The sequence below is a fragment of the Oculina patagonica genome, chromosome 3 (genome assembly GCF_052425735.1).
Source record: "Oculina patagonica isolate OP01 chromosome 3, crgOcupat, whole genome shotgun sequence".
NCBI lineage: Eukaryota > Metazoa > Cnidaria > Anthozoa > Scleractinia > Oculinidae > Oculina > Oculina patagonica.
The window spans coordinates 10,989,247-11,012,358 of record NC_135760.1 but is presented as its reverse complement, the minus strand read 5'-3'; the positions used below and the strand labels follow the sequence as shown (position 1 = coordinate 11,012,358).

Genomic DNA, 23,112 nt, shown 5'->3' with positions numbered 1-23,112 from the left:
TACGAACACCCTTCCAAAAACCTCAGCTACGCGCCTGGATTCCCTCTTTTCTTTTAGAAGCAGCCAATTCCCAACACTCCAGCTGCTCAACAAATATCTAATGGTGTGCGAACAGGTCCATTATTGAGTTTTAATGTGTAGTTCCATAAAATATCCATATCTCCCCCATGCAAGGGATTTTTTATAAGAATCCCCCACCCCTCTGGAAATTCCAATTAAACTTTGTACATGTCTAAACATTTGTTGGTCAAAGAAACCCCCCCAACCCGCCAGGAATTTCCAATCCCTTCTGTGTGTGTGTGTGCGGGGGGGGGGGGGGGGAGTATGGACATTTTCTGGAACTAAAGTCCACATTCCAGTGCAATCTCAATTTTTCACCGCGGCAAACATTTTCCACAATCTTGTTGATTTGGTACTAGTGTTTGTTGTCTGATAAAATTGGGTGGGGGGGGGGGGGAGACACTTGTTTTGGTGGCTTTTTGGAGAGTTGGCCATTTTTTTTGGTCTGATGTGAATCCCGGAAGACCACCCCATGAATTACTAAAGAAGTATACTCAGCGAACATTTCGTTCGAAGAAATGTTTCTGTTTTATGATTTGAATTAAAAATATTTACTGCAAGATTCCACCCACCCCCCCCCCCCCCCCCACCTTCCTCTCAAAAACCGAATAAGCTTGTTGGCATGGAAACTACTAAGCCAAGGAGAATATATTGGTCAGCTAAATTTTGAGCCAGGATAGCCAAACATAGGTCTGCCTAAACCCCAATAGTATACAGTCAACTCTCGTTTTAGCGGACACGCTCGGGGTGTCGTTTAGTGTCCGTTATAGCGAGAGTCCGTAATAGCGGGAGTCATTTCCAGTCAAACCTCTTTTGCCGGGGATCTGGATTTTGTCCGCAATAGCGGGGTGTCCGCAAGGCGAGAGTTGACTGTATCTAGCTAAAATTGAACATGACACAAAACTTTGCACAAACATGTTTATTCCGAACTGGACAGGAACTTTGCTCTATTTACATACTTGACCAGTTACTATTAAGATAAGTTAAAGTCAGCAATAATGCGAGATCAAAAAGTTCATACTCTGCAGTTGTGTATTTGATACAGTTCAAATGTTTTTGTACAGAGGTCACATTAACACCTCAATTTACTATAAATTAAGCTGCAAAATGGAGCAAATCAGCTCACACTAGGTTATATGAATATTTTTATAAATGCATAACATAAACAAAACCATGGCTAGAGAGGGAATGAGTAGGACAGCTTTGCCCCACCCGCTCTCCCACCTACTATGGTTGACTCGAACGATCATTACAAAGAGAATTTATTAGTCAGATGCTATAATTTTGTGTAAAAAGCAACTGCGCTGACCGGCTTTGTATTTACATGTAAAATTAATTAACCAGCTCATTGAAAAGGTGGTGGACCTTTAGAAATCAAGGGAAACGTGGCAATTCTGCCCAAAAAATCCCGCAAATAGTTTAATGTCAAATAATTATTCTTGCAAGCAAACTGATACACATTTAGGTATTTCTTTACTATAAAAATCCTGCAAAGCCTTTCATGGCTTGAAAAAAATCTAGCAGTGAACTAAGGCTGGAAAATATTATACGCACTGAAAATTGTTTAGCCGAAGCTTGCCTTGATTTGTAATGGTCCAATTTTGGCGCCATTTTCTTTTCAACTCGCAAGGAGGACCTCTCGGGAAACACAACATTTTTTTGATTGGTTAATTTCGATCCTACATCCCAACAAAATGTCGCCAAGCGTTGTTTTTCATTTCAGTTTGAGTTTCACGCTTCTGGCGAAGGCTGGGTTTTCTGAGTGCTGCTGGCTACAGAATAGTCTTCAGAGTTGAAAAGTTTTGTCTGCTACAATTCCTTGGAGTTGAAAAGTCAATTTCGTTTCAAAACATGCTACATGAGGCAAACACAACTTTCAAACACAAGCAATGGATTTGCTACCGTCGATAAAACAGCTAAGAATGATGTTTTGTCTTTCTTCCTGTGTACAATTTTGTTTGAATTTAGTAGCTTATTAAAGTGTTTTTGCCTGATATCTTTGTGGTGTTTGCAACATGTCTTCTCCTAACACGATATTTTAACTGGTATTTAGCTGAGTGACCTTTGTTTATCAAAAACTCCGTAAATATAAAACCACATCTTACACCAGATGTTTGAATCATTGTCAAATGATATAAAACACAAAAATTCATCTTACCTAGACACCTGTTGTTGTATTGAAGATGTAAAGCGACTTCAATCTTAACATGATTCATATCTTCACGCATCAGTCACTGACATGAAAACTTGTCTTCATTTATTTTAAGATTGTTTTGAGTTTTTTTTACGGAGTTCCTGTTTTGTCTTTTTTCAGTCGGTCACCCAACAACAATAATCTTTACAATTTGTTTAGTTGATATATTTGAAAGACAATGACAATAGTTTTGAAATAATTTTAAATGAGGACAAAGCAATTAGGATTAGCCTCTCGGATGCGCTGTTTAGCTTCACGTGTTATGTTTGGATTGTTAATGAGGTTTAACGATTGTACATTTGTATTAACAAGTTTATCACTTAAATAATTTAATCCTTTATCTGTAATATTATTGCGACTGAGGTTTAACGATTTTACATTTGTATTAACAAGTTTATCACTTAAATAATTTAATCCTTTATCTGTAATATTATTGCCACTGAGGTCTAACGATTTTACATTTGTATTAACAAGTTGATCACTTAAATATTTTAATCCTTTATCTGTAAAATTATTGCCACTGAGGTCTAACGATTTTACTTTTGTATTAACAAGTTTATCACTTAAATAATTTAATCCTTTATCTGTAATATTATTGACACTGAGGACTAACGATTTTACATTTGTATTAACAAGTTGATCACTTAAATAATTTAATCCTTTATCTGTAAAATTATTGCCACTGAGGTCTAACGATTTTACTTTTGTATTAACAAGTTTATCACTTGAATAATTTAATCCTTTATCTGTAATGCTATTCACACTGAGGTTTAACGATTTTATTTTCGTATTTACAAGTTTATCACTTAAATAATTTAATCCTTTATCTGTAATGCTATTGCCAACGAGGTTTAACGATTCTAAATTACTTTTTACAATTCCTTTACTCAATTGTATTACACCTTCATCTCCTATGTCATTGAACGCGAGGTTTAAGTGCGTTAGTTGACTATTGTCATTGTCAAACAACTTTGTAATCTCTGCACATCCCAACGGGCCAAAGTAATTACCGGACAAATTTATGAGCGAAATTTGTTGCACATGTTTAAACACATGCGCTATTGCTGTACAGTCAGCAGGAGCGAGACTACAACGACTAAAATCTACTGCATTGAATCTAATGTTTTTTAACTTTCTTTTTAAAACTACGTTTGATTCACTGCCTTCGTGAATACATTTTAATATTGTCAGTGCTAAATGTTTTTCGCTGTCAGTCGGCCAACGGGTAAATGTGCGCTCTGACTCGAGTGGCATAACCATCAGCCGCTCTTCACTTTCCTCTTCTGTTTTCTCGGGAAGCAGATCAGTAAAGATCTTCATCAATCGCTTATCTCGTTCACCGAGAAGACCAGCCACAAACTCCAACACGACATGCCACTCACCTTTATTGATGTGATCTTTGACAAATGTTCTCAATTCTGCTTCATTCATGGTATCGGTTATATGCTTCGCTGCGAGGAATTCTTGCATCGTCAGATGAATGAAACAGAATTGAGCTTCGTGCTCGTGAGCGCTACTTTGTCTATCCGGCATCTTGTGAAATAGCGAACTGTTTTCCAATTCCTGTGGTACTTCGCTTGATCCAAAGATTAGTCTTCGTTCTTTTATACCTTTGAATGCAAGTTCTCCTAGGTCGTTGAATTGCTTTTCCACATCAGGGGGTAATTCTTTTGATTGGATCTCTTTCCGGCCGAAAGGTTTATTACGATACTGCTCGTTGTGCCTGAAGAAAAACACTTTGGTGGCAGTCTTGTAAATCTGAGTGAGTTTTACGGGGAGGCCGCCTCCAGTTAAACCGGACTTCAGGGAGAACTTGAGCTCTTCAAGCAGGGATGAACAAATTATGAAGCAATTCACAGGAACGTAGCAAAATGAAAACAAGTTCATATTCGAGTTGATGTGATGCAGTATTTGTTCTCCTGCGCCGCTTACATTTTCCGCTGCTCCTCTCGTAAAACTCTTCACATATTCTTTAACTTGCTCAGGCGCGAAGCCGAGAATTTCAAAAGTTCGATGGAATTGGCCATGAAGTTTTTCGATGCTTGACACGGCGGTAGGTCTTGTAGTTGTTAAAACGGAGGCTCCACGGAGAAGTTTGCCGTTCATAAGTTTCGCATAGAGAGTAGCCAGAGGCATCTTCTGTTCAACATTGTCTCTGTAGCTGTCGTTAACGTCCTCGTTGTTAATACTTTTTAGATCTTCATCTGCAAGTTCGTCCATGCCGTCGAACAAAATTAGGACTTTCTCCGGATTTTCTACAATGTTATTCCAGACATCATCAGGAAGATGTTCTGTTGGCAAGAATTCGGCACGTTCGAGTAGTTCACGAAGACTGAGCGGTACCAGGCTGAGCCTTTCTTCCGAGTTAGAACTCTTGACGTTAAATCTCCTGAACTTTATTAGCAAAGCAATGTCAAAGTGGAGCTCAGTGTCTTGTGTGTCGTTAAATATTTTACCCGAAGCCCAGTCTCTAAGAAACTTTGTAGAAAATAATGATTTTCCAATCCCCGGACGACCAATGATCAGTATTTTCTTGTTTTCAGTGTCAACAATATCTTCAGGTCCTTTTGATTTCAAATTTTCAGCATCGATATCTTTTGGCTTGGGGTATACTTTAAGTTGCTGCTCTCTATCTTCAGGAAAATCGTATTGCGCCCTCTTAGGATGAAGAACCAAATTAGTGTAGATGTTGTCAATGTTCAAATCTTTGGTTGATTCGCCTTCACCTGGATAAGCTGTAAACAGTGCCTTCAGATCTGGAGGTTTCTCTGTGTTCTTCATGATACTTCGTTTCATCATCTCCAGGAACGATGTGAGCGGTTGTTCTTGTGGTGTTTCATTTCGCGGATGAACAAAGTTTGTTTTTGTGAGATGATTTCCAAAAAAGTGCATGTCTTTCATGAACGTTCTCAGTTTTACAGCGCGAGATAAGATCCAGATGATCTCGATCAAAATAACAAGGGCATAAAGTCCATTCACCACACTCACAGCGTTCGTCCAGAAGGTTTTCTTCGTTGCCTGTTGATTGTGACACTCGTATATAATTTTTGTTGTGTTCTGAATGTTCGCGTCTGACGCATTCGCCGCACTAGTGCTTTCGGCGAGGAAAGTTGCTTGGATAAAGCACTTGAGTTTGTACGACTATAAAGAGAATTCCCAAAGCGAATCTGGCAGTGAGTTGACAACAGTACGCCGCAAACAGTTTGCGTGTTTCAGGTGGGCGTTGTCTCTCGGCATCTCTGTTTAAATTGGCTTCCAGCAGCTGTTCAACTCTTGACTTTACGAGTAGGGAGTAAATCACGCAAACAATTCCAATAAAGGAAAAATTAACGATCACGAAGGCAAAGACGGGAACACCGAATTTGTTGTGCCGCTTCTCATATTGCTGAAGACACTTTTCTGGTACAAGGTCCATGTTTTTACTTTTCGCACTGCAAGCGAACCTCGGCTCACTGTTATCCATCGCTGCAAAGATGCCGAGTAGTATTACTCCGCATAGCGTCCAAGTAACAACTACTACATGGCTGAGTCGATTAAATGTTTTTGGTGCCAGCCATTCTCTGAGATATTCCATTTTGTATGTCGTCTAGCCTTCCGGTTCAATGGATCTGTAAAAATATAAGCATTGATGAAATAAGTTGACAGGTCAATTGATCACTAGTTCGTCGTAGCTTTTTTTTACTTTTAATTGTTAGAAATCAGATATCTATTGACAATTCACACATAAAGAATCTGGCATATTAAAGCGTTTTCTTTCGCAGATATGCAACTTGTCTTAACTGTTTTATAAAGACACTAAGCCCGCGACCTCGTCGAGTTCTTTTAAAGTTTTGCAAACGTCAAAATTTATAATGGTAGTAGGACTGAGTGGAGTCCAATTCGGTCTGTAATCATATACAAAACAAAATTAACAAAATCGGACGACCGCGAAGCAAACGTCTAAATTTGATGAGTTATTGGATTTTTTTTTGCCTGTCTGCGCACGTTATGGAATTTCGTGGCTACATTGCGTGCTATGAAACTGATCAAGTTTGCCTGAAGGTTTAAGGTGCACGGTTGGACGCTTGACAGGATTAGCAGACTTGGGCCACATAAACAGACGGCTTCTTAAATATATCTATCTGTTGAGGACAGAAGTAATTCAAGCAACGACGGCAGAATATGGCTTCAACAATCATCCCGAACATTTTTTAAAATGAAACTCCACTCCTCTTTTCCTCTCTGGGATAAATTGTAAATTCCATGTATTTTTCGGCTTCTTGGATGCTTAGACGCTGTAATAGATATCACTGCGTGGGATGGAACTGATCAGTTTTGTTTGAAGGTTAAGGGTGAACGTTTCATAATGGAATTGGCGCGCCAGATTGTCGCCTGGCGAGATTCAATTTAGGGTTGATAATTAATACCAGCAGCCGACAAAAGAAGGTTTCATCCCGGGGGAGGGTGTCGTGGCTCAAAAACAGAGTTTGTGCGGTGTCACAGTTTTCAAGCCGTTTTTGTTTTCAAATGCGGCATGAGGTGTGGCCGTTTTGATTAGAAATTAAATAGGGTATATATAGTTTGTGCAGTATGGCCAGTTATTAGGAATAACTCCCATGAGAAACTGTCCTTATATTATATTGTTAGCACTCATCTCTTGTGAAGTGCGATTTTAAAACAAACATCGGGAATTAGAAGTCCTTTGCATGTAATTTCTCGCGCAAATCGAAGCATTTTTGTCTGAGATAGGGTATCACTTTTCGGGTTAAGAGGGAAAATGGCATGTTTTTGGTCGTCTCGGGCAGAGGGTATTGTAAGCTTGTTTTCGTGCTGTGAAATTTCGTGTCATGAGACATCCGCTAAGGAGATACCAAATTGCGCGATTTAAAGCATTTCTCTTTATTATAAAAGGCTTAGCCTAAGCTGTCTAAGCTGCAAAGTACAGGACGCGAGTGGCACGTGATTAGAGCTCGCGCGGCGCGAGGGATTTTTCCCGCGCGGCGCATGCTAGCTCGACACAACATGTCGCTTTCCCCCCGCTTTTTTTGGAGTAAAAATCTTCGCGTCAGACGTTTGGCCGGATTTATTCATACAGTTCTTCTCTGTTTGCAACAAAGAAATCATGGCGCTAGCTGAAAAAAAAGGATCTTTATACGGCAATAGTTTCTTTTCTGACCAAAGATGTTGATTACACTGAATTGATTTCAATGAGTAACAAACATGACGGTCAACGATTCGAAGGAAAGTGATAACTAACAAGATGACCAAACTGTCTATGTGTTGCTCTTCCAATAAACAGCCCCGCTCATGATTGTCGAATAGAGAAGCCGTTTGGTCACATATTGATAGCTCGGCCCTTATCAAGAACGTGATGTTGTGAGAATGCTGGCTACAAAAGCTAAACTTAAATTGAAGAAACTGTACTCGACGACTGGCGCTGCGCTTATGCCAATTATATGAATGCGGTAAACAGTTCTAAAAACTATACATCACTAGCTTAAGTATAAAATTATTACAAAATAATCAAACGTATCCAGGTTAGCCTCTTACGTTTTAAAAAATAGGAAAACAAACCTGCGTTCACAGAAGGCAAAAAACAGCATACAGCAATAAACTACCAAGTTCAAGGGTGGATGGAGACTTAAGATGCAGGGAGCGCGTGAGGGAGGGGCTTATGTGGGCGGATGACGTCATCCATGGTTTGTTATTACCTGTCTCCTTGGTAACTACAGGCTTGACGCAGCGTTTTTCGTACGTTACGCTTCAGTGCATTTCTCAAGCCTTTGATTTCTCGAGCCTCCCAATAAATTGAACCAAAAAGTTGTTCGTTTGGAGTTGCTTCACAGTCGAACTCTACAATTTTAACACCATCCCCGCCCAGAATTCTAGAAGTACAATATATGATCGATTGCCCTTGTGTTGTTTACCACGATAACAATACATAACAAGCCACTTTTTGTAAAATTAAATGAATGCATCATACAAACTCTAGTTTGGAAAAGTACTTTCTCCAATGGAAATTTGAGGTTTGAAAAAATCTTAATCACTGCTTATAAAACATTTTCCATTAATCAGACATCAAAATAGAGTTTACGCTTAAGTACGACATGATATATATATTTGGTTGGTAGACCGATTAATGCAGATCACGAGATGTCTTTCTTTAGGCAAAAGTTAGAAGTAAAATTAAATAACATAAATACGCGTTCTTGATCAATTAGTTGTTTGAACTGAATTTGTTAATTAGTCTTTCCTACCGTTTTTCGATTTTAAGTTATTAGAGTAGAAATTCGCAGTATTTCACTGTATACGCTTCAACAACTCAGTAATGTATAGATATACGTCTACTCATTTTTGCTTTTAAAATCGAGTTTTGTGTTGTGGGTTGACATAATTTATTGAGCTTAACTCTTTGCCGTTAATTTCCAAAAACGTTTTTCTTGTAGCCGTTTGTCTTCTTCTGTTGTACTATCAACAGAGTCACTTTGGTTGAGTCATTTTTGGTTGTTCTCAGCTATAAACAAGTTGAGATGTCATTTACATTGCGTACATATTTTCACGATTTCAGCCATTCCACCACACGCTTTTTTTTTTTTTGCCAATTAATGCGGGAAAAAATAGCTCTGCCATTGATCGTAAAAATCATAAATCACTAGATAAATTATAAGACATAACAAAACAAACACATGTATCCAGGTAAGCCTCATACGTTTAAAATAAATAGGGAAACAAACCTGCATTCACAGAAGTCAAAGAACAGCGGACAGCAATAAACTAGCAAGTTCAAGGGTGGATGCATGCATGGATAAAACAGTGATAACAATAAACCGCCCTAGAAATATTTTTGGATATCAGTAATATTCCAATCCGTCAATTTAACAAAAGCGAAACATTAATGTAGCTATAACACGATGCTTTAAGTGATGCATCAAATTAACTTCTGCTTTGGAAAATTACTTGCTCCAACGGAAAGGTGAGGTTTGAAAAGATTAACCAATTTCAATTATTGCTTATAAAACAATTTCCATAAGCAGACGGACATCAAAATGGGGTTTACGCCTTTTGTTCGGCATGACTGAAAACAGATCACGAGATGTCCTTCTTTAGGCGCAAGTTAGAAGTAAAAAATTAAGAAAAATACATGTTCGTGATCAGATGTTCGCATTGACTTCGTGAAATAGTCTTTCTTACCGTTTTTGACTTCAAGTTATTAGAGTAGAAATTAAAAGTATTTCGCAACTGTGTACGCTTCACCAACTCAGTATGTTATAAATATACGTCTTCTCAGTTTTGCTCTAAAATTCATATTTTGTGTTGTGGGATAACACAATTTATTGAGCTAAACTCCTTGCCGTTAATTCCCATGAACTTTTTTCCTTGTGGCCGTTTGTCTTCTTCTGTTGTGCTATCAACAAAGTCACTTTAGTTGATCAAGTAGATGCTAATTTTCTCAGCTATAAACAACTTGAGATGTCACTCACATTGCAAACATATTTCACGACTTCAACCATTTCACCACACGTTTAAGTACATTAAACATTTTCTAGCACTTAATCAATTGTTTATGTCTTGCAAGCCAAGATGTATCATGTTCAAGAACCAAACATACAGTTTTGTGTGTGTTTTGCAGTCGGCTTGAAGAATCAATAGCAATATTTCGTCACACTCATATCGTCGAAATCAAGGAAAGTTTTGCAATGCTGAAATAATGCCACTATCTGGGAAGTGCCACTATCTTTATGCGATAGTTTCTATTCTGGCCAAAGATATTGATTACACTGAATTGATTTGGATGAGTAAAAAACATGACATTCAATGTTTAGAAGAAACTGATTACTAGCAAAATGGCCAAACTGTCTCATCGGACTGCTTCGTCGTTCTTCTAGCTCTGGCCTGCGAGCAAGCCTTCTTAGGGGTCCAAGGCCGGGAGTTGAATATAGTCTTCAGGCTTAAGATTGACGAATATAAAATCCGCTGGGCCTGTATAGGTCACATATCTATAGCTCGACTCTAATCAAGCATGTATTCAAGTTTTCGATAGCAAAAGAGCAAAATAGTTTGGAATTTTAGTTCTTGAAGCAATCGACCGAAGCTTCTTACACTTCGTTGAGGAGTCGTGTTTTAAATAACTATGAGCAAGCACAGCCGATGTGATATCGCTAAAGTGGCTACAACACTGAACACTGTTTGAAAGAGTTGAAAAAAAAACTGTTCATTGTGATTGGCGTTGCGGTGATGCCAACTTATGCGGGAAACGATTATTGTGCCATTGGTGAATGCTTAAACCATATCAAACCATAAATCACTAGCTAAACTAAAGAGTTGTCTCAAAACAAGCACAGATATCCAGCTGGTTAGCCCTTAACGTTTTAAAAAGTAGGAAACAAACCTGTATTCACGAAGTCCGAAGAACAGCAGGCTAGTTTAAAATGTAACGGGTGTGCTTTCGTAATGAAGTTTCTAAAGTTTTGAAACAAGTTATCTGCCCTGAGAGGGTGAATGCGTCATCTAAAGAATGAGCTGTTATGTCCTGTCTCCTTGGCAATTAAAGGCTTCACGCAGCGATTCTGTCATTGTTTTCCCCCGCCTTCCTTCCCCCAGGCCATTAGGACAAATTTTCGTTAAAAATGGAAATTGTCGACAAGTCGTGAAAAGTGAACGGAGGGGTAGGACGCCCAGTATATGAATGTTATTCTCAACCAGTTTATGTAGTGTAGTATTTTTATAAAACCCCTCAAAGCCTTGCAAGAATTTTTCAGTAAACAAAATATTATTCATGTATGTTTAGTAGTGTTCTATTGGGAGCAACTGTTTCAAGGCCCTCGACCAGTTTTGATTGCATTGATCATGATTGGTTTTTACGTAGGGAATATTTCAAGATCTGTTTATGACTGAAGTGACTGTTACCTATTGCACAATATCTTCAACTGTTTAGTGACTTAAGTTGATTTATACGAGTTCAGTGACGGAGGGAGTTGAACAGCCATAACAATCGAAGCATATTTTTTTTCCATTTTCTCAAAAACCTGACCAACCAAAACGAGCTTATTACAAAAGAACACCATTGTGTGACTCATCAAAAATGCTTTCGAAATAAATTGATAAAAGCCAAGTTTTGATTTTAATGCAGAGAATAATTATGACATTTTGGTGGAGCAGTAAGCGGGGATTGTCCTCTGAGACAGGGGGGAGGGGAGAGAAATGACTCTTGGCAGTTTAAGCAACGCAAGATGTTTGTACACTGAATGCAAATTATGGAATTTACTTGATCCACACCTCCACCCCGCTAAAATGGATCACCACCCCCTCCGCAATCATCGCCGTCCCGCCGTCCGCTTTTGATGGCGGGCTTTGGCGACTCGTGTGAGAATTTTTACGTTATTTGCCGGTTTTAGCAAAGCTTGAAACTAAATTGTTACTAAACCACATAACATGACAGTAGGCAGTGTTTGGGACAAAGGCAGCCTTTATTAATAATTATTACAATATAATAAATTAACTAATTTTCACAATATATATAACTATTATTTGAATATAATATAAGCTAATAAGTCAAATCACACTAAACACAATTTAACAGAGTGGCTGCTAATAAAATAGATAATGAAAACGAAGTAAAAAACTAAGAAAAAATGAAACGCCAGGGAGGGAGGGAGGGAGAAAAGGAAAAGCTGCCAATATGTGTAGTAGCCAGGTGTAGCGTGTACTAGCAAGCTAAGCAATTGAGCAATAAAACTCGACCCTCTGCGCGATCCCTTTTTGTACCTAGCGTGTTTGTACTTTTACTAACGTTAGGCAAAAACCAACTAGTAGTTACAATTAACAGGTGATGGGAAATTACTAGTACTAAAATAAACTGCACGAGTTGCTTGGATCCAAGTATGATGCAAGACTGCCCATGACCCAAAACTGATGTTTGTTATTTAGAAGCACATCACCCAATAACCATCGGCTGATGTCCCCCCTAAACCACATAACATGACAGTAGGCAGTGTTTGGGACAAAGGCAGCCTTTATTAATAATTATTACAATATAATAAATTAACTAATTTTCACAATATATATAACTATTATTTGAATATAATATAAGCTAATAAGTCAAATAACACTCCAAACCCAGAAGGAGAAGGTTGTGAAAGGAAAATATGAAAAACTAAACTGTGGAAAGTAATGTATTGGCAATAATATTGACAGACTCTAATCGAACAGACAGTGGAACCGTAAGGTAAAGTAGCACGGCATCGGAGTGCCAATCACCAAGGATCTTAATGAGCTCGACAGGCAACCCTGCACGAAAAGCGAAGGAGGCACCACCTCGCCGAAAAGAGTGACTGGCAAAATCTTTGGCTGGCAGCCCCAGAGCTTGGAGGATGCTTTGGAGGCGCCACAGGAATCTAGAATAAGTAAAAACTTTGTAGGCAAGGGAGGTAGGATCAACCCACATAAAGGCCTGGGATTGCAAGGGAGGGTGTGTAACAAAGGAGAATGCCCGTCTGATAGCTGTGACGGGGCAAAGGGGAGAACCCGGTATGAGAGGTAGGGGAAGTTGTACAACCCGTTCCCGAAACTGAATAGTTTTGCTCCATCGTATATCTATGAGAACACCCCAGGGAAAAAACTGGAAGTCTGACCGAAGGAGCTGCTGGGAAGGGTCAAATGAGCGCGAAGAACTAGCTAAAAGGTGGCTTTTCCTGAGCATCCCAAAAAAGGAGACCAAACATATTGCCCAGAAGGAGGCATCAAAACTGGAGCGCAGGTTAAGCTTAGTATGTATAAGATGAAGAATCTCTGGGGTGATGGGGAGCTTCTGAGAGGGTGGTTCTCCCTTAACCCGCTTGATACCGGTAAGCAAAGACTGGAGGGGCCAGTTGTTGGTTAAGGGGTTGGGCAAGTTGAATTCCTTGTGCAAAATACTAATAATGTTTAGATAATTAGGAATCGACGATGGCTTAAGTGACCGCGCTAGAAAGGCAGCATACTGACAAATATGGGTGGGTTCTGCTGGGATAGGGGGGTAACCCATACGCTGGCAAAAGCGGAAGTAGCTGTTGCGATGTGTACGATAAGTTGTCTTGGTGTTGGTAGAAAATGTATGTGAGCGATATAGGAAAATCTCATCTTCCAGCTGCTTGGCCAGTTGAGGGTCCAGACAATCTGCAACAAAGAAGATTCCTGCTGTTAAGAGACATGTGATGAGATAACAGGATGCTGTCCACTTCTGGTTGTGGTGCCAGTGAACATAGGTGCTGGTAAAAGGCCAAGCACTTGACAGGCTGGTGAAGGCGCGACACTGCGTCGGCAATAACATTAAGTTTACCCTCAATATGCCTGGCTGTAAATCTAAAATTGTAAATAGCAGATAACCAAAATAACTGCCTTAATGCATGCATAACTAGAGGATGGGCAGTTGAGCCTTTATTAATAATGTGCACAGCAGCCTCATTATCACAGTAAATAATTACATGGTGGTTGGCCCAACTAGGGGCCCAGCGAAAAGCAGCAAAAACTTGGGCAAGAACTTCTTTGTAATTGATGTGAAGGTGTGAAAGCTCTGGGGAGTCAACTGCAAAGTTGTGGTACAGCCAGTCCCCACGGAAAAAGGCCCCTGCTGCTACTGGACAAGCATCTGTTTGCACATCAGTTGTGGGCTGCTGATGAAGGAAAGCACATCTGCCATTGAAATGTGTCAGGAAGGAATGCCACCACCTAATGTCCTTGTGGAACTCTGGAGAGAGTCGCTTCTTTGCTGAGGAGGACTCCAGTAAATTCATCATATCGAGTATTCGTCGAAGAAAAGTTCGCCCTCCATACACCACACGACAGGCCCAATTAAGCTTGCCGGCAAGTTGCTGGAGTTGGTTTTTGCTGGCCCTGCGCCTGGTGAGGAACCGGGAGACAACTTGATGGAGTTCTGCCAGTTTATTGGGTGGTAATGCCATTTCGCAGTGGTGGGTATCCAATTCCACTCCAAGGAACACAAGCTTCTGTGTTGGGCCAATGACCTTGCGCCAGCTGATTTGGAAGCCAAGGTCCTGGAGCAGCTTCAAAAGTACTGAGAAGGCTTCTTGGCATTCTGCCTTGGACTTGCCTATGACGAGAAAGTCATCTAGGTAGACAACAACTGTCTCGAAGCCACGCCTGGCCATCATGCGCCGCACGGACTGTGTCAGACGGTGAAAAATTTCAGGTGAGCTTTTGGCTCCAAAAGGAAGCCGAGTGTCGAAGAGATAGGTGGGGTGAGGTTGCCCTGAAAACTGCCACTGCAAGCCTGTTGCTGAGTAGTTGCTTTTGTGAATGGGAACCGATCTGTATGCATGCCTCAGATCAATTTTTGCCATGAAATAATTTGGTTTTAGCAATTTTATCGCGTCATCCAAAGTTTGAAACTTAAAGGATTGGCTAGTGATATAGTCATTAAGTGCCCGCCCAACAGGACGGGAGCAATCATGAATAAGGCGCACTTCCGAGGAATCAGGTTTAGGAATAGCTCCTAAGGCACTGACAATAGTAGGTTTAACATCGTGATAACGTAGTTGCCCTCTGCAATCTCACCCAAGATAGTTTCCTCAACTGCCATTTTTTGCTCTGCACAAGTTGCTGATTTATAGTTGCCCTGGTGCGCTGGTACAAAATTGCAATCTACTGGAGCCAACTTAAAGCCATTGCAAATGCCATCAGAGAGGAACGCATGATCCTCATCGCCAATAAGTTCTGCCAGCCAAAGATTTTTGTTGAGGGGAGAGGCCAAAGGGAGTCAGCTGGATGTAGCTGAAGTCCCCTGTCCCTGGAGAGCCCCCCTACCACCCCCAGGGTGACTATGGGAGGGGTGTGATTGCCCGCATGCCCTACCATTTACCTTACGGTTGCATTGATGCGCAAAGTGACACTCATAAAGGGTACAGCCCTTTACCCGATTAAAGTTTCTACAAATAACTCTGCCATCTGAGCTATAGTTGGCAAAAACAGAAGGAGCTTGGGAAGTCTTGCCCAGGGCTGACTTAGGTGCTAATACTAATGGTTCTAATATTACGGTATGTAAATGATGGGAGTCGAAACTCCACGGGTAATTATACACTGCTTGTATATGACGAAATTCATCATCATATTGGAGGACAGAAGACCAACTAAATTTCGCACTTAACTCCATTATCTTAACAGTATATGCCAGATAATGCTGGACATCCTGAGGGGATGGCAGCTTACCACTACATAACAAATGGTGGAAAATTCTAGTGTTGCCTACGACCCACTGGGCGATAGAAATAGAATCTAACTTAGGCTTTTTGGGCCCAGAAGAAATGACCAGTTTCGTGGTTCCTAAATCGGAAATAGTTCTGTCCTCAGTGTTCGAGACAATTTTGTCTATAAAATCAATTATTCTAAGGACTTAGAATAAGGAGAAAAGGAAAAGCTGCCAATATGTGTAGTAGCCAGGTGTAGCGTGTACTAGCAAGCTAAGCAATTGAGCAATAAAACTCGACCCTCTGCGCGATCCCTTTTTGTACCTAGCGTGTTTGTACTTTTACTAACGTTAGGCAAAAACCAACTAGTAGTTACAATTAACAGGTGATGGGAAATTACTAGTACTAAAATAAACTGCACGAGTTGCTTGGATCCAAGTATGATGCAAGACTGCCCATGACCCAAAACTGATGTTTGTTATTTAGAAGCACATCACCCAATAACCATCGGCTGATGTTCCCCAACAAAATTTCCGAAAAAGTAGATGTCGTCAACAGAAACTATTCTATTAGAGTGCACAGAGGTGTATATTATTCTAAATCAGGTAAGAAATTTCACTCTATGTTCTTGTAACTGGTCTAACAGGACGTATCTAGTCGATAGAAATCGATCATCGAATTAACAAATTGACATTAGTTTTTTATGCGTCTGTCCTGTTATTGAGGATAAATTGTGGGCAAGATTTCCGCACAGGACCCTACATTAATTATGCATACAATTTTCTTACTGATTCGTTCTTTTCATGATTGCTGTTTATGTATAGTGATAGTATGAAATAGTTGCATACATAATTAATGTAGGGTCCTGTGCGGAAATCTTTCCAAATTGTGTCATAACATTGTCAAAGTGTTGTGGATCTACGACAAACTTTAGTATCGATTAGGATCGATTACGTTCGATTTCTATCGAGTATCGAAAATATCGATTAGATATGTCCTGGGTCTAAATAGCGCTAAAGACGCTAAATGGCTGCAATGTTAACGCGTTTATGTCGTATTCTGAAGTTTAGCTGAATTGGGAAGAGCAACTTCATTATTCTCCGAATTCATTATTTTATGATGGGCAGTTTGTAACAATGACCAAGACAAAGAGGTGGCAAACTTAAGTTGACAAAATAGCCTGACTCAAAAATGCAGACCTCTCAAGTCTCAGGATTTTAATTTGCCGTGAGACAGGGATTTTCTTTATTTTGGATATTTTGCTTGTGATGACCGGGAACGCAACAGGGTCGGCAAACTATTCCATACTTTTAAACTTTACGGGTCTATAAAAAGATAACCAATAAGAATGGGGGGCCCCCCCACCGGGAAACAAATAAGAAAAAGCCTGACACACTTTGAGAGATTGATGCTTGCTGATTTACGTAAACATTGTGCAGTACTTTTGTAATAGTGGTTGTGTTTGATACCCGATTAATTTGGCGGAATGACACTCAGTCGTTTTCTCTTTACCGCCTACTTTCTTCTCAAGGATGGCTCTGCCAAGCATCGGATATTTTTTTTCGAATTTCACAGTTCTTTACCTTTCTATTGATATATAGTTTGTGGTAGTTTACTTTAAAACAATGTGAGTAAAAAATTTTGTGAAGGACACCCGCGAAAGTATTGTGTAACCTTAACATTTGAACGTCAGTACATGATGGAAGGAAAAGGAAAGTTGTAAAAGTGGGATAGCCTGTATTTTTTCAATTTGTTTGAAAGCTGATGTCATGCTTGCAAATTTCAACCATTTAATTAAGCAAGGCTCCAACAACTCTGGGTAAATCCATGTTTGCAACATATCATGCTTGCAAATTTCAACCATTTAATTAAGCAAGGCTCCAACAACTCTGGGTAAATCCATGTTTACAACATATCACGCTTGCAAAATTCAATTCATTAAGCAAGACTGCAATATACTGTTCACAGCCCTCTATTTTTTCTTATTTTTTGATTGAATGAGCGCGGTGAAAGAACGGTGAGAGAACTGAAGGCCAGGGGGAAAATGGGAGGCACAAGGCCCCCTTTTTTCGTGAAAAATAGAGGCTGTGGACAGTCTAAGACTGCAACAACTCTGGGTACCGTATTTTCTCGATTAAACGCCGGGCCCCGAATAAACGCTGGGTCTCCGAGCTAGAGTTTTAAGTAAGCCTTCCAGGCATTTATTTGAGGTGTAATATGCTTTAGGTATGATGGCAAATTACGTTCATGTCACAAATAATGATTTAAAACCCTTCTTTTATAAACATTTTGCTCCAGTAAACTGCACCATTCAAATAAACGCCGGATCCACGGAGCCAAGTTTGAAATAAACGCCGGGGGCGTTTAAATGAAAAAATACGGTAAATCCATGTTTACAACATATGACTTCCTGTGTGATTATGAGTTGGACTGGTTTCCTTTGCAGATGGTCACCCTTGGATCTTATAGATTGAATGATTGAAGGAGTTATCTTCCTACCCAGAGTATGATAACACATAACACCAAATGCAAAAATAAGCTTAGCTAGAAGTCCACATGTAACCATACCTACCCCCAAAGAAAATGGTGTTTGTTTGGGGAGTGGGCATAGGAACTCTTAGTCTATAATTAAGTATCCAGGACTTCTTGGTTCATTAAAAGCTTGGTTATGAATGTGTTGTGGAACACATTTGCTTTTATTATTTTGGTGATCACTTATCCTATAGCACATGGTCTGAGTAATCAGTAGAAGTATTTCAATCTATAGTTTGTCTGCTAGACACACAATCCATGACCACATAGAGAAGACATAAGCTGTGAAAATTATGTTAATTTTTGTGTCGCTAAGGTTATATCGCATTTTAAGTGTTTCACAACAGGAAACAAACACTTTTTTGATTAGCACCTGGTTTTAGTTATTTTTGTCCCTCAGTTGATCAATCTCCCAGTTTTTACTGAAATCTCCTGATTTTATTACCTCAATCTCCAGATTTCTGGTTCTTTGAGGTTGCGAGTTCTGAAAATGTGTTATAATTTTATCACATTAGAATGTTTTTCTGCTGGCTAACAAAGTTCTCCTTTTATATAACTGAGGTAAACTAACTCATTCTTTATGAGCTAAGCTTTTAACACACACTTTTCGTAATTTTTTATAATAATCCCATAAGACTTTTTTATAAAGAAAATGGCAGCATTTATTTTTTTTATTGAATTGAGACATAAAACATACATACAAAAGCATAAGCCTTACATACAAAAGCCTGCTTACTATATTTTTTAATAAAAATATTTTATTTTTAACTTACAGTGTGTATTTGTGTTTGCCAAGGCACATTTCATGTGTAGTTTACATCAAAGATACACCAAGATTTTTATGATAATAGTGAAAAAAGGCAAAAATCCCGATGAAGACCTTTGGCATACAGTGTATCAACCAAAACTATTTACCAATTTGCCACAGTTTTACCTCCAGTCGGTCAAACTGCAGATTGATACTGTGTTCTTTCCTTGGGAAAGGCGCGGCATGCCACAAATTTTCTCTGGTTTTACCGAGGAATTTTGCGGCAAGCAATACCACGGTAAACGGTAAGATGCAGTTGTAGCTTGCACACGATGCAACCTGCTTTATTAATTGTATAATGGCAGTGAAACAAACTAGGACAACATTTTTTGTTAATCACTTAGTAAATAACAACAACAATTTGATGTCATTGAAAAGAGAAAATATTGTTATTTTTATACAGGTTTAAATCAGTTTGGATATAATGTTCCTTATAGCTCCATCATTTTCCAACCATTAAAATAATTAATAATTCCATCAGACCTCAAAGTTTTTAAGTTCTTTTTACCTTGAATGTTTTTTTTCTTCATGTCGCCAGGCTGGGCAGTACCCAAGGCTGAGTGATCCCAACTATTTACTTCTTTCAGGTAAGATGTAGACTGAGGTAAATTATTACAAAAATCACTTAACTGTGAAATATTTCAGAATTTATATATTGCTGTCCCACCCACTTTCGTTGACTAATAACTTGTTCATTGCTCCATGAGAGACATGTTTGGGCTAAAATATTCGTTTAATTTATAGTTAAAAGAAAGGCCCTAAGGAGGGAGGGTGAGTTTCAAAATACACAGCGAACTGCAAACTAGTCCCCAAGGGAATGTTACAAGAGACTTGGGGCCATGACGCGATCGATCACAGTAATAATTAACTGTTTTGATAACATTCAAAAGAACACAATTCCAGACATTCCAGTGTGGCTCATGTACTGCATATCCTAATATTTTACCGCTACTGTTGTTGAAAGTTGCACTAACTACAATGCTTTGCAAAATTGTTGAGAAACTCCTTCAAAATTGGATACCCATCCAATTTTGGATACCGTAACCCTTTAGTCCAGACTAATATAACAGATCCTTCTTCCTCCCCCCCCCCCCCCCCCTCCCCATTCCAATGTTGCGTAAAAAAGTTTCAGTGAACATTCCTTCAAAGTTCAACATTGTGCGGGGGAGAAAGGGGTGGAAGGAAATAAATGTCACGCGCACTCCCATGTCACACAAATAGATGCCACCGTGTCAAGTGTTTTTGAAAAAGATTGTAGTACTCTTGAGCCATGCTGGAAAAATTAACCCGGTTAAAATAATATATTTTTTACTACAGTGTAGACCACTTAACTAGAAAATAGAAAAAAAACTTCTTTTAACCAAACTTTTATAAATAAATAAATAAATAAATAAATAAAATTTGCTCTTCTACCAACTGTTTATTTGATGCTTTATTTATCAACGACCCTAATTTAATTACTAAGTTGTAAATTATAATGCAAAAAAGCAACAAAATTTTCCAACAGCAGTAGAACAAAGTGGTTGGGCAGCAATCTGAAAACTTGGACCCAATGATTCCACAGTGTGGTGATCTTTTGTAGTAAAACAGTATTTTATATTCTTAATATAAATTCTACCTATGTGAATGGTAGATAGAAAATGATATGTGCATGTAACCTCTATAAATTATCAAACATCATAAAAATCAATTTAGCGTATTACTTGCGTGTTGTGTAAAATAAATTAAAATATAAGAACTATTCTACAAATGCTTTGCAGGAAGCTCTCATAAACAACATGTAAACTGCATTCTTATGTACAGCTGAAATTTTCACACACTTAGTTTCATCCACATACAGACCAGAACATTTTTGAATTGGAAAATTCCTAGATTAATATATGTAAGTCCCTCCAAAAACCAGCCTACCATTTAAAAAAGGGCTTGAAACTGAATAAAGCTAAGATTTTTTTCTGTATTGAAATGCACCTATTGTTTTTGCCAAGGATGTCTGTGGCCTGATCCTGATAGGGGTACACTGATAAAACAACTAGCAGAGTGATTATGCTTTTTTAAAGGGCTCGATAAGAATTCAAATTTCAAGATTAAACAATGTTATTTAATGTAGTTGTGGTATTCGTCTTGCCCCAGGCCTCCTGGGATGAGCCAACTCAGACAGTGGTAATGCACCGAGGAGCCAAGCCTTCTCTCCTCCAGAGCCTGGCACTACAATTGGCAGACAAGGTAGAACTCTTTATTACTGTCAAGTCAACTTGCTTTTTTAATAACCTGAAGCTTTTTTTTTTTTTTTTTTTTTTTTTAATTGCAAAACACAGAAAAAAACAACAACTTACAGTTCACTTACTTACATTGCTTACGGGACAATTGTCCCGTAAGCAATAACCTGAAGCTAAAAAAAATAAATGAAACAACTTTCATAGTTTTTCCTTGGTTTGTTTTCTTTTGTTTATTTTGCAGCCATAAGAAGCTGTTAATGTAGGAAGCACATATAAGAGTTCATATGTTTTGGTATTTATGCACCAGTCAATGTATTTTGAACAGCCCAAGTTTATTATGTCAACATTCAAACATGCATGGCACCGACACTTTCTGACTAACTTCTATATCTGGTTTTGTTTTCCTTGTGTCAAGTCTTTTGTTGGATATTAACAGACAAAGGAATAATTCAAAATTTGCATTTTTAACTAGAAAAAAAGTTAGAATTTTGATTATGTCAAAGATGGGCTATAACGGATTGCATATTATCCTAGCATTGGTTTTCATTTGGTCACATGAGGAACAGATTGATATTTTAACACTGTTTTCACTAAACCTATTTGCGGATTCCTTGCTTTCACATGCTCAGGTTATCACAAGTATTGTTTTTTTTTTCGGTGTTTTCTGTTTTTCAGGTCAGCACTTTAGTACAAGAAAACAATGAACGTATCTATGACACAAGGCATGGAGGATTTGTCCAGTTCAAGGACAGGCAAGGTAATAACTGCTTAATTATTTTCTTCTCTGGACAACATTTACCTCCAAATAGATGAATTTTGCACAAGTGATACTCGCAGTCACCTCTCACATTAAACCACTCTAAAGGTTTGATTTATTGTCGAACCAGTGAAAAGTTTACTAGTGTGGCAAGAGACTGAAAGCCATCCCCTTCAGTAAAATGCAGACTTGTCAACACCATTTGTCAAAATAATTTTGTTCAAGTATCAGAAGTATGGCACATTTACACTCAACAATCAAATTGATTGACCACGACCAAATCAGTGCACCGGTGTTATGTTACTAAACCAGCTAAATATAATTTTGGTGGAAATTTAACATGACCTGTAATCTAAATGGTTAATTTTTGGGAAGGCTTATATTTGCTCACTGAAGCTCTCAGCTATTTAACTGTTTTAGTCAACACTGTTTTTCTCCCTTTCAGGCCAAGGCCGCTATCGTCGACAAAATCAGCAACATTATGATCGACAAGACGGGCCAGAAAAACAGGACAGACAGGATCGATACAACTGGCAGGAGAGATACGGACGGCAGCATGACAGGTCTTACCAAAAGTCACAGTCATCTTACTGAACTAGACACAACATGCACAACTAACCAAGGATTATCAGGGGGCATTTTATTGTCCTGTCTGTGATTCAAGTCAATGTTGTTCTTGTAAGAAAATACCGTGAAGTTTCATTGATATATAAGCCGAGAAGAACTCCACTGGTCAATAAGAACTAGAAATAATATTGTAAAGTATATTATTTTATTGCTGGGTGTTCAGTTTTGAAATCTTCAAATGTGTGAACATCTTGTAAGCTAATAAAACTAACAGAAGCCTGTGATAACCTGTACTTGATGGAGGTATTATTTCTCCCAATATTGCAAGAGACTGTTGGTTTAGACTAGGTGGGCTTCCAATTTTTGAAGTTTTCGCACCCAAAATCTCCATTGGTGCACAATATATTAAAGGTTAAATCAAGGTTTTGTTTGTTACTCGTCACAACCGCACAGAAGACTGGGTTCACTAATTATAAGTAACTGTCATGGTGAAGCCTCGCAAGTCATCACAAGCTTTTTCTGTTAAGAGTTTAATTTGTGATGTGAGCATAAAAATATCTCTGGCATTGTATTCAAATATCGAACCTTATCATTCCAAAGCTGTTGCTATATTCACATATATTTAAAATATGAACAGAGGTTCAATTCCCTGCATACAAAGTTTCAGGCCTACCGTATTTATTCGATTAAGCACACAACCTTGAATAAGCAACTACCTCAAATAAGCGCCCACCCTGTAGGTAAGTTAATAAGTGCCCATCCTCGAATAAGCACCCACCCCCACCCCGCTTCAAAAATACTGAAGTGCATTAGAGGAG

At 38.8% G+C, this 23,112-nt stretch overlaps 1 protein-coding gene and 2 long non-coding RNA genes across 6 annotated transcripts in view; 2 read left to right on the top strand and 1 right to left on the bottom strand.

The window, feature by feature from the left end:
* LOC144646496 (uncharacterized) overlaps positions 1–23,112 on the bottom strand; it is a 118,874-nt gene that overhangs the window by 83,159 nt on the left and 12,603 nt on the right. Inside the window, exon 1 of one of the 3 annotated variants that reach the window (XM_078506105.1) lies at positions 10,623–10,696. The exons of 1 other annotated variant lie outside the window; for it this stretch is intronic. Coding sequence is in view for 1 of the 2 variants with exons in the window: in XM_078506100.1 (XP_078362226.1) it covers positions 7,808–7,836 (29 nt within the window). In the remaining variant the exon portion in view is untranslated. Of the gene's footprint in view, positions 1–7,807; positions 7,860–10,622; positions 10,697–23,112 lie in introns of those variants that run through there. One more of the 3 variants, XM_078506100.1, reaches the window with a different exon arrangement.
* On the top strand, positions 8,919–20,867 carry LOC144646557 (uncharacterized). 2 transcript variants are annotated; one of them, XR_013569446.1, is made up of 4 exons: positions 8,919–9,206; positions 18,462–18,507; positions 19,293–19,341; positions 20,740–20,867. It is a non-coding gene; the product is annotated as an uncharacterized LOC144646557 (long non-coding RNA). The 2 variants fall into 2 exon arrangements; XR_013569447.1 differs by lacking the exon at positions 18,462–18,507.
* On the top strand, positions 21,650–22,720 carry LOC144646554 (uncharacterized). Its single transcript, XR_013569442.1, has 2 exons — positions 21,650–21,727; positions 22,173–22,720. It is a non-coding gene; the product is annotated as an uncharacterized LOC144646554 (long non-coding RNA).